Source organism: Dipodomys merriami, unplaced genomic scaffold (assembly GCF_024711535.1).
Source record: "Dipodomys merriami isolate MVZ:Mamm:240054 unplaced genomic scaffold, mDipMer1.0.p SCAF_134, whole genome shotgun sequence".
Classification (NCBI taxonomy): Eukaryota; Metazoa; Chordata; class Mammalia; order Rodentia; family Heteromyidae; genus Dipodomys; species Dipodomys merriami.
Genome location: NW_027202649.1, coordinates 959,656 through 971,933, shown reverse-complemented (window position 1 = coordinate 971,933; position 12,278 = coordinate 959,656). Strand labels below are relative to the sequence as shown.

Genomic DNA, 12,278 nt, shown 5'->3' with positions numbered 1-12,278 from the left:
TTTGTGTGGAACTTAGCTGATTGCAATGGCTTGCACATTCCATAAAGGGAAAACCCATGCCTCTTGTTCTTCTATTAGCTTGACTGCAAACTTCCTTTGCACAAATACCATCCCAAGGTGTAAGGGTGCAGCCTGCCCACTGACTGGGGCACACATCTACGTTGGGCCTGGAAGAATTCTGTCTGGCTAGACTTGGAGAAAAGCCGACAGGATTCTCTCACTCAATGCTTTAGGAGTAGATGGGAAGTCAAGTCACCTGACCATCTTCCATGGTTGGGGTTTGGTGGCAGCTATAAAGTAAAATGGAAATCCAGGACAGATATTCTGAAATTCATGCAAAGCACCATTGCCAACTGAGCAGGGCCAAGAACCCAGGCAAGCATGCTATTCGGCTTGTGTTGGCTGGATGATCATCTTACTCCTTGCTCTGTCTTTAGAGATGCTTTTGGAGGTCACCTCTAAAAGAGTCAGCTGAATCACTTGCAGGCCTTTAGATGTGTATGGTGCTAAACAGGTGCTAAGCAGGAATCATAACTCAAGGCAGCAGAGCCTGGAGAGCCGGAGCTCCTCTCCATTAGACTTGAGCCCCACGAACCACTCAGGAAAGACAGAAAACAGCTGAATCCAAGAAATTAACTGGCTAGAGAGAAGAGCAAACATAGCTAAGAGGATTGGGGAAGGCACCAAACCAGTGACCGCTTAATGACGTCCAAGTGATGTTGGAATTCTGGAGCAGAGACAATGGACACTCATGTCATCATCCTGTCATTCCCACCTCCCACCCTGCCCACCCAGCTTCACTGGACCATTTCCCTTTCAGGCCAGTGCAAACGTGGCTGCAGAGCCAGGCCCCGGAGCTGAGATGAAACAGCTTTACAGCCCTTTCCTAGATTACACCAGGTTCTCCATGGGCCTGGTTCCCAGTGCTTCTAGAATGCAACCAGTGAATGCAAACCAAACCCCATGGACGGCTGTCCCTTGCCTGATTCCATCTCACCCAGCACAGTATAAACTCTGCAGGAGCAGAGAACAGTGGCCTTTCCGTAGGGACCGAAACCCATTTTCCCTGCAATGGAGCATCCTTCATGCTTTTCCTAAAGGCGGCCATATTACCTTCCCCAGTCCTCGCTTGCAAACCCACTCCCCATCGGCTGATAATTAGTTGGTGTAGCAAGGGCTATGATACCCATAAATAATCATAAGATGCCAGATAAACTGTATTGGTTTTAAATTAGAGCCATGCGTACCGTGTCTGTCTATGAAGAGCAACCTATTATTTTTAATTATGGCTTGCAAGGCAAAGTGATTTCTAACCCTCTTTACAGAATCCCTGACCACATTCCTGTCAGTCCAGATGACATGGTACCCCAATCAGTCCCCACATCCCTCATCTCAGCCCTAACCATCCCTCTAAAGGTGGATGGGAGGGATGGGTTTTGAAGGGAGCTAGAAGGAAACATACCCCCTGAGCACAACCCCCCCCCCCCCCGTTCCATTGTAAATCTGAGAGAAATCTGATCATTGGAGAAAGGCTTTCTAGAAGCATTAGTGACTGCGCCTGTGCACGCATGCATGGGGGTGGGGGAGGGGAATCACACATTTCCACAGCATTCAAACCCTTCCTCTAGCAGCACCACGAGAAAGTTCTGGCACCAGCCTCACTTGGGTTTTCTCCCTGATGAACTACAATTAAGAGCAGTGGATTTAATTCCAATAGAAGGTTCTAGAAAGAGCTTGGCATCAAATTACGTTACACTTGGAGAAGTCAAGGGGTTGCAGATGGATTTGTTTCTCAGGCGTTGGGAAAGGACGCCATCATTCTGTCTTTCTGCGGAAGTCATCTGACACAGTGGACTGATATGAAGTCTTCGTATTCCAAGTCTTTTCTAGATGAGGTGTAAAAACTCACACCAGCTTTACAAGCAGAGTTTTATAGACTCACGGTTCCTGGATGATCACCTCGTACTTTTCCCAGCCCTGTGCTCTGAGTTCAGGACCGTCTGCCATGCAGAACTGGGTAGCAGGGGAGGCTTGCTTGCTAATTTCCAGATGGCTAGAATGAATGACCTCATCCTTCCTTTTCTCTCCCCCCCCCCCTCATTTCCAGCAACAGGGAGCTGCCACCTCGGTGTTCTGTGCTGCAGCTCCGGAGCTGGACGGTCTAGGAGGGATGTACTTCAACAACTGCTGTCGCTGCCTGCCCTCCCCGGAAGCTCAGAGCGAGGAGATGGCCCGGGCCTTGTGGGTGCTCAGTGAGAGGCTGATCCAAGAGCGGCTGGGCAGCCCGTCCAGCTAAGCGGAGCCCAACAAGGATGGGCACACGCCTCGTCTGCGGGGCCTGTGCTCCCTGTGGGTCTCCTAATGGTCCACCACTGGATCCCTGACCACCGTGGCATCCTGGGGGTACACAGCCCTCACATGCAGATCCTCAAGAGTCAAGAAACAAGCGCAATTGCAACAAGTTGAAAAATGTTAACTACCAAGGGAAGACAAGGAATGACTGGGGTAAAGGGGCGATGTCACTTTCCCGGGGCTGAGTGAGGTATGGGTGCCTTGGCCTTCTGGTGGTGGCCTGCTGGACAACAGAAGCTCGGCACGGTATGCAGGTTCCTTTTCCCACTGTAGAAGCACAAGCCATTGGCTAGGACTCCTAGAAATGCTGATGTCCTGAGGTCCCAACAAAATACCAACACTGCCGCCAGACGCTGGCCTTCTCCTGTTCACCTCTCCACGATGCATCAATCCAAAAGAATCACTGTTCCATCCACTGTCCGAGTGGGCTTGACAACTCCAGGGAGAGGTTCTCAGAATATATTCCAGTGGACCGAGATGGCAGCTCCAGAGGTAAAGTAGAATGGCTGGAGCTGAGGGGTCCAGCAGTGCTGCCTGAGCATCAACTCCCTTGCCAAAGCTATACCAAAAAATTCTGTAGAGATTATAACAAAGAATGTCTGTGAATCGTACCCTAGATACTGACATGGGCAGGAAAAGAAGCGTCATGTCCTTAAAATACCTGGAGTGGAGAACACAAGGTAGTTCCCTCCAGTCTTCAAACAGTTTTAGGGACTCTCAGCCAGAAGGGGTCCCACAGCTTCTGGTCCACCTGCTTTAGCCTTAGGTGTTGTTGGCGTCCACCCCTTCCTCCCATCCCAGGCTTAATAAAAGAGCATGCTTGGATAGGATCGTCTGAAGTTTGTATTGTTTCTTTAAATGTTCATTTCAAGGTTGTTGTTGTTGTGTGTGTGTGTGTGTTTTTTAATTTTATTTTTGTTTTTTAAAAAAGAAATCTAGAGGGAAAAAAAATAAAGCGCTTCTTGTAGATGCCAGGAAAACACTCTTCTTGTTTCTTCTCTGAGTTTGTGTTTTGTGTTTGTGCTTTGTTTCTGTCCGTGGGCCAAGTTGTCTCACGCAATTAGCATGCCAGCTTCGTACTTTCTGTGAGAGAAAGAAAGAAAGCAGAACAATGACTATTGTATAATTCCACCTCCAGATCTGTTTTTTTTAAATTAGTTAGAGTATAATTTCAACCCTTCATGGTTTATTCTCCTAGGATTATCAAACCTTGGTGCTCTACCACCTGAGCCATGCCTCCAATCTGGCATTTTGCTGGATAATTGGGAGATAAGAGTCTCAGGGAATGTTCTGCCTGGACTGGCTTCAAAGCACGATTCTCAAATCTCAGCCTCCTGAGTAGCCAGGATGACAGGCGTGAGTCTTCCCCAACTGCCCCTTCCCCTTTACACCATGATTTTTCAGGCCAGGAGTGATGAGGAATCTTTTAAGATGCTCCCTGAGTCATATAGACCAAATCTTCATACGTTCATTGATTCATTCAACAAACATCCCAAGTACCACATCTGCAAATTCCAAGAGTAGGGTGAGCCAGGACAGGGGAAGTTCACGCCAATGGGAAGCTCCGGTGAGATGTGGATCCTTGTTCCTTCCCTCAGTCGTGGGATAGCCTCAAGCCTGGCCTCTGGGCCTCTGCCCTTGGGTCCAGTCCAGCCGAACAACATTGCTCAGAGTCTGGCTCCAGACTCTCTTCGAGCTGCATCCTCCTTTAGAGTATCCATATTACTCTGGGACTGTCGTAGACATGCTTTGCCTGGCCTATCCTCTCTGAAATGGTGCACCTAATTTTCCTCCCCCCGGGCCGCACCTTGGATGGTCCCTTCCCACACAAAGTCTTAACATGGGCCACATGATTCGCTTGGGCTGGCACACCAGGGCTTGCCCTTTCTGGCTGTCCTTTGGAAACTACTGCCTTCACGAGCCTGGGCTGGCCTGCTGGATGAGGAGAAACACTGCTGGACCACACGGCACACTAAGCATGAGACTCGTGAGTGTAACCATCCCAAGCTAATCTGCCCCAACAGAACCATCCTACTGGAGAGGAGACCCCTTCCCACTCCACCCTCCCCCCAAATTGCAAAACAGCACAAGCCACAGCCAATGCTAACTAGCACAGCCTTTGTGTCGCTAAGGCCAGCCCGTGAGTTCTCTCATCATCTGCCCCTCCCATCAGCTTCCAACTCATTCCCCACCTCCGCCAGAAGCCATCTTTGCCCTTCTCGTGATGGTCCAACAGGCCAAGTCCACTCCCAGCCTGCTCTAGTCTTTACTGGTGAGGTTCCCTTTGGTGGAGAGAGGCTTTGCAGAGCCTTCTCCCTCTTTGCTTCGCTTGCTTTAGATGAGGTGACATTTCTGGCCACTGCATTCATGATGTCACCCCTTTCAACCTCCTTTGCCCCTTTATTTTCCTTCCTCCAAGCAGTGCTTTTGGACACATTGTGAGTCAACTTGCTGGCTTTCTGTCTCCTTATACTACAAATTCTATGATGTTTGTCTATTTTCTTCACATCTGGGGCCATGTGCCTTGAGCTGCTCCTGTGGCATAGCAGGTTCAATAAATCACCATTTTATTTATTAAAGGAAAAGGCGATGCTTGGTGACTAGCTGTTATGGTCACCAAAATCACCTCTTTCTTATGGTGAGAATGATCGCAAGCCACTGGCCACTAAGGGGGCTTACACCATCGTCTCGAAGTTCTCATGTGACCACAAGCCCACCAGCAGTGGCCTCTTAACATCTTACAGTAGAGGAGACTTAGACGAGGGGCGTTTATGAGGTCCCAGCATGCCCAGAGCTTGTGAGTTGGTAGAGTTGTGAGGCACACCCAGGTCTCGGTGATCTCCAGGCCCCGAATATCATCCCTGCCGGAAGCCACAGCTGCTTCCTTACGGGGAAAGGAGGTACCACTGGTGTCTGACTGTATCCCAAGCTATGCCTTGGAGCCAGGAAGAAAGTGGCAGTGGAGCAGCATCAGCCAGAGGGAGCACCTGACTATCACAGAACCAAAGAGAACGTGCAGGTCGCCTGCTTCCTCCCACAGATTCTTCATAGACCCTGAGTCAGCCCAGTGAGAACGTGGAAATGGGAGAAGAGGATTCCCCTAAGCCACTGGGCAGGATGATTCATGCCTGTGATCCCAGCTCAGGGAAAGCACGGGTGAGAGGATCAGGGGTTGAAGCCAACCTTGGGAAAAACCTACCTCAATAATTACTCAAGTGGAGCTATGGTATCAGTGGTACAGCACCTGCCTTGCAAGCCAGAGGCCCTGAGTTCAAGCACTAGGAACACACACACACACACACACACACACACACACACACACACACACACACACACACACACACACACACACACACACACACACACCATGTAGACCAGGTCTCCATCATCCATTGATTTTTTCACTCAAAAACCATGCAGAGTGTTCCACCTCCTTCTGCCTTTAGACCCACACACCCACACACTTTTACAGTGACCTAGAGAGGACACACAGTAAGCCTATATAGCAGGCATGAATTATTCACAGAGTAAGACTAGTTGACCTCCCACCCTCTTCCTGTGGCCACTGTCTGGGATAAACTTCACAGCTCATGTCTGGGTGCGTGGCTGAAGTGGTAGAATGCCTGCCTGGTAACAAACTGTGCATGGATCTGGCAAAATTGGGGCCAGACCCCCCCAATATCATGTTTCCCAACAAGCCCTCTCTTCTGTTTTGATGTTAAGTAGAGGTGCGCCAGCCTGACTTGCCTGGGTTGAGAGTTTCTGGTGGATTCAAGAACCAGAACTCTCGGAGGCTACCGAACCCACCTCAAAATGGAAAGAGAGAGAGCCAGGGCCTCTGTGGTCATTTTCTTCTGAGTCTCTCTGTCTCTTTAAACCTCAAAGGTGGCTGGTTTCCACTTTCATGCCTGAGTAAGAGCAACCTCACTGCGTCTCATCAATAGGAAGCAAGAAGTTGAAGCATCTTCTGTCAGTGGCTGATGCCTGTGGCTTGTGGTTTTGGTCTTTAAAATGGGGTGATGGACGGTTTTATTTTGAACTTCAATGGAGGAAGCCTAATGGCTTTCATGAAGGTCAATGCTAGGCCGGAAAGCCTTGGTTTGCAAAATCACTGTCCATTCAGGTCACCAAGCAGGTACCATTTTTAGAAGTTTAGGTTAAAAAAAAAAGTGTCTAAAATAGCACTGTCTATCCTGTGTGTGAACTTTGTGCTTAACCGTTTGGTTGAAGTGACTGTAGAATACTACTGACACAAAATAGGATCCACACAATCACTGAAGGAACTGTTGTGAATTGTTTCTAAATGATGGAGCAACAACAAAGATAGGAGAAAGAGAGGCAGAGAGAGAGAGAGAGAGAGAGAGAGAGAGAGAGAGGAAGAAGAAGAAGAAGAAGAAAGAAGAAGAAGAAGAAGAAGAAGAAGAAGAAGAAGAAGAAGAAGAAGAAGAAGAAGAAGAAGAAGAAGAAGAAGAAGAGAAGAAAAGAAGAAGAAAAGAAGAAGAAGAAGAAGAAGAAGAAGAAGAAGAAGAAGAAGAAGAAGAAGAAGAAGAAGAAGAAGAAGAAGAAGAAGAAGAAGAAGGCTGAATATCCTACCTTCCCATAACACAATTTCATCTTTTCTTTTTGCTTTTCAAAGCTTCATGGCATCTCATTTCTACACACACACACACACACACACACACACACACACACACACACACACACACACACACACACACACACACACACACACACACACACACCCAAGATCATCTTATTTCTCAAAGCTTATAATGATTTTTAGTAGATGTATAATACTTCATAATGCTTAGTGGTAGAATCTCATTTTCCCCATGGGCAGACATTTGGGTTATTTCTTAGTGTTTGTTGCTTGGTTAATTGACTGGGTAGTTCCATCAGCATCTTTGCACACACAGCGTTTCCCCTCTGTGTATTTTTCTTGCCAGCAGACATTTGTGGGCAGCCTGCACACATAGGTGTGGCTCGTGCTGTAGTGTCCAAGGGCTAAAGGTGCTCCCCAGAAGGGTCATAGCCACCTGCTGTGTGTGCTTCTGTTTATAGTCTCATCCACGAGGAGGGTACCATGCACATTATTCTCTACTTACTTTAACATCATATTGTTATCACCTATATTCCCCAGCAGCCAGCCTCCTTATTTAAAATATAAGCATTTGTCTTCCATTGTCCCCTAGGATAGAGTTCACAATTTTAATTAGCATGGAAATTTCAGAGTCTCTACAGGGAGAGGTTCTTGCTCAGAAAGTCTCAGTCCAGACAAGGACTTCATCTTTAGCACATTAACCAAGCAGTGAACATCCTGTCTCTCCTCCGTTCCAGTCTTTAAGATGGACACAATGTCAGCCCCATTTGAATGTGGTCCAAGCCAAAGTCTCTTCCCTGTTTACTTCAGTACCCAGGCTTCCTCAGTAAAATCATAGCTGATATTCAAAAAAAAAAAAAAAATGAGCGGTACTAATCAACCAGGGAGACTGACTGGCTTCTATCTCAACTCTTGATAGAATCAGCCCTTCAGTTTCTTAGCAGTAAGGGGGAAAACTTCCTGCTACTCCTCTTGATGAGAGGGGCTCTGTCTCTAACTCTAGCTTCCTTCTTGGTTCCATTGGTGGGTCCGTCCATGGGGCCTGTCCTTTGATGTTGGGATTATGACAGTGTCTCATTTGGGGTTGGGCATCCTGGGGGAGAAAATCCACTTGGATAACGTTCTGTTTCCGGAGCGCCAACCCGTGCATTTGCCTTATGCTTATCTGAAATGCTGTCTTTGTGTCATCCAGGTGACTGCCCTTCCCCAGCAAGGAAGCGGCCGGACTCTGAGATCAAGGCTTCCTGTTGTGATCTTGCTCTGTGCCATCCCCTCTCTGAGTCTGTCCTGAAGGCAGCTTGCTCTGCACCTCCGTCCCCTCCTTCTGCGGCCCTCTGTCCTTCTCTCCTCGCTTTACTATTTCCACCCTTCCCTGAGGACTCCATTAAGAATTCACCCCCATGTGGCTTTTGCCTTCATATCCTTCACTGGTGCTTTGTGACGACATTGGCGTATGAAAAAAAAAGGGCCATCTTGGAACTGAAATGGTGTTGGATTGTCTTAGAAAGAACTTCTGAATTATCGTCTTTTAACAAAATGTCTTGCTGGTTTCACTAGAAGGTTCAAAATGCGCACTTAGCATTGGGCGAGGAAGAATCAAGGAAAACACATGGGCCACAGTTCCATCCGGGGAAATAGTCTGGTTGGTGTGTTTTCCTCTACTTGTTAAGTGGAGTTTACAACTGATCTGTATCTCGTAGTTATGGTTTTTATATTTCTGAGATTATACACCCTACCCAATTTCATATATTCCAAGTGAAATAAATTGGATCTTTGTTTGGTTTTGTCCATCGTGGGGCCTGAACTCTGGGCCTGGGCGCTGTCCCTCAGCTCTTCAGCTCAAGGCTAGTGCTCTACCACTTGAGCCACAGCGCCACTTCCAGTTTTTTCTGGTTATGTAGTGCTGAGGAATCGAACTCAGGACCTCAGGCATGCAAGGCAAGTACTGTACCACTGAGCCACCTTCCCAGCTAAATTGGATCTTTGAACACCTTGATAATCCAGTATTCCGTGAAGAGATCAATCAATGGTAGTTATTTAATCATTTTGTTGTTAGTGGAAGTAACTGCTTCCCTTGCCACATTTATATGAGCAGAAATAATGATTCAGAAGATGCTTTGGGTGGGGGTCGTTGGATATTTTTCTCCTCTCATTCCAATGAGGAGACTATAGTCCATCGCCAGGCTGTTTTCCAGTCACTTTCTCTGGCTGCTCAGGTAGCTGGCTTTTTATATATGCTGTGTGTTTTCTTTGGGAAAAGCAGGTGTCTTTAACCCAGGTGGTTTTGCTGTTGATCTGTTTATTTCCCCGCAGTGGATCTGCCTGTCTGGCACTTGGCAGGGGTTAATCTCGCAGAGATGCCCACCAGGAAAGTGGCAAGGTGTGCGGCTCTCCTGCCCGTCTGGAGCCAGGATGGGAGAGGGCGGCAGCAGCGCTGTGTCAGCAGAACTGTTAAAGGGCTGAATACAGAAAACAGAAGGAAACCAGCGCATCGTTGGGTCAGCCAGCTTTGCCAACCTTTCTGGTGGCATTAATTGTTCTGCTTAAGAAGCTCCTGAGGAAGTTTGAAGACTTTCCTGGCCCTGAATGGAAATGTTGGGCTTTCTCAGCCTGGTTTGCTGAGGCAGGGCTGGCTTTCAGACTCTGTTCCGGGGATTTTCACCTGAGGTGGCCTAGATTTGGGAGACTATGATGAAATACTCGGCCTTTTGCTATTCATTCCTAGAGGGGGATGGGGAAGACCCTTTCTGGATAAGAATATTCCATCATGTCACCCTGTTTCCTGCCGGGGCTCCAGAACACATATAATGCCTTGTTCAAGCTCAACAATGAAAATAGACATTAGTAATTCATACTGTTTAAAACAAAATGTTCAATAAAGTCACAACGATCATTATGAACACAAACCCTTGGGCTTGGGAATTCAAATTCTAGGTATAAATTCTAACACAGGGCAATTTTCAAATCCTTGGAAGATTGATAAACATGGGTATCCTTTGTGTGTATGTGTGTGTGTGTGTGTGTGTGTGTGTGTGTGTGTGTGTGTGTGTGTGTGTGTGTGTGTATATAGGTGTGTGAAATATTTTAGAATCCCAAAACTATACTAACATACCCATACAGCTGAGAAGTTCTGTTAAATAATAATAATAATATTTAACCACAAATCCTTTGAACACAGGCCCCTGGGTTTTGCTTCTGTTTGATATCTGTTTGTTATCCAGAGCAATACAATTCCCCCTGGGAACTTTAAGAAAATGTGTTTCTTAAAGCAATACTACTAATAATGAAAATCTGAGATCAATGGAAATGCCTGACTTGTAAGGCTCTCTAACATGAGATAAAGTTGTAGGAGAAATATAATGAACTTAAACAATGTTTGTAAAATAAGTTAGAAAAAACTGTAGATCATGGAAGTTTTTGTTCAATGAATCAGATCTGTGTGCCTGTACATGTAAATCATGTGCTAAGATAAAGACAGAGCGGGAGCTGACAGCTGGTATTGCTGAGTAATATCTCCAGAGAGAAGAAATGAAGTTTTTTTCCCCTTAATGCTTGCCTACATTTCTCACATTTTCTGCAATAAAAGTATTGGCTCTATTCGTTTTCTTAACATAAGAACTGTAAAGACAAAGACAAAACATGTCAGTGACACCAAAACTGTGAGTATTATAGCCTTGCTGTGAACTGACCTTCTAGAAAGTTCTTTGGAGCCAAGGTACTAAGAGATGGGATGGCTTGGAAGGTTCACAAGAGTGAGAGGGGGCTTTAGGACTGTGCCACACAAACAAAAAAAATAGTTGAAAAAGGAACGCAAGTAGGTTAGTTTTGGTAACTTCGTTCTGGGTGTCTGAATTCCCTTTTCCTTGCTGTATGGATGCACAACATCTTCTTGTGGCTTCCATAGGCGACTTTCCAGCGACAGACTTTGCTCTCTGAAGAGTGTGACCTTCTGCCAAGCTTGAGTAACAGACTCCTGTAGTTCAAGCCCTTGCCTCTCTTCTCCAGTGCACTCGTATTAACCTTGAACATGCACACCCAGCTTTGCAAAATGAGTGTGCCTGTGTGACAAGCCCTTTCTACATTCTGCTTCATGATCACTTGCTCATAATGTGGAGGAAGCTGACATACTGATTTATTTATCCATTTGGTCTCTGCTGATATGATTTTAAAAATAACAACATATGATTTTTTAAACCCAAATAATACACCCTATGTTACTGTAATAGCTAACTGATCATCAAATGGCTGGGAATGAAATAGATATTAAAAACAATTAGCAGCACCATTAATGTAACTATTGAGAAGAGAGAAATGATGGGTGGACAGATCTTGGTATCAATAAAAACAAATCATTTTCTACCAGGCACACTCAGGTTGCATCCTCACCCAGGTAGCTATGTAACTAGAGACCGAGGCTCCATTTTTCCCTCCAAAACAATCCATTGACACCCAGGTCATTTGAAATTTACCCCTGTGCAGCTTAAAGCCATATAGAATTTAACTGTTTTATGTATTTATTTATTTTTAGTTGGTCATAGGGCTTGGTTTCGGGGCCTGAGCACTGTCCTTGGGCTCTTTTGCTCAAGGCTGGTGCTCTACCACTTTTAGCACCACTTCCTGTTTCCTGGTGGTTAACTGGAGTTAAGAGTCTCATGGACTTTCTTGTCTAAGCTGGCTTCAAACTGCAATCTTCAGATCTCAGCCTCCTGAGTAGCTAGGATGACAGTTCAGAGCCACCAACACTTGGCTTAACCAATGTTAACTTTAAACCCTCACCTCCAGACCCAAATGGACGATCCCATACTGGAACCTAGATGGAGCCACGCAAACAGCAGTAACTCCACGGTCAGGGGACAATCTTGTGTGCACCCACTGCTCATTTGGAAGGCAAGCATTTTGTGGGGTGTCTCTGTGACAGTCTGTAGAAGAGCTGCTAGCCCTTGCCTCTGCAGTTAGAGCGGATTTTTCGGTTGTCTGTGGGATTTACTTTGCATTTTGAGGGGGCCACCTGCCCTGGCAGAGAGCAGGGGGAGTCGTCAAAGTGTCACCACATTATGAACAGCCTGAAGGCCGGGGCCTGTTGTTCTGTGCTGGGCAGCGAGGAGGGACTAATGGTGTGGCTGGTGGGCTGCCTGATGCTGTGTCCACCCACGTGTGGAGCGGGGAGGGAGGCAGGGTGAGTCTGTCCAGATGGTAGCGAGCTCCTAGAGCCGGGGGTTTGCTAATGGACCCAAGAAGAGAGAGGGGAGACCCACAGAGTGGGAGGAAACACTTGGTGCCTCTGGATCCTTCTCTCCACTTCAGAGTGAAAGACACCAGTGATGAG

At 46.8% G+C, this 12,278-nt stretch overlaps 1 protein-coding gene across 2 annotated transcripts in view; it reads left to right on the top strand.

Annotated features, from left to right (window-relative positions):
- LOC138825091 (WW domain-containing oxidoreductase) overlaps positions 1-3,332 on the top strand; it is a 737,534-nt gene extending 734,202 nt beyond the window's left edge. For both annotated transcript variants that reach the window (XM_070019466.1, XM_070019462.1), the window contains one exon: positions 2,108-3,332. In XM_070019466.1, the coding sequence (XP_069875567.1) occupies positions 2,108-2,296 (189 nt within the window). In that variant the 3' untranslated portion in view covers positions 2,297-3,332. The remainder of the gene's footprint in view (positions 1-2,107) is intronic.
- The last annotated feature ends 8,946 nt before the right edge of the window (positions 3,333-12,278 follow it).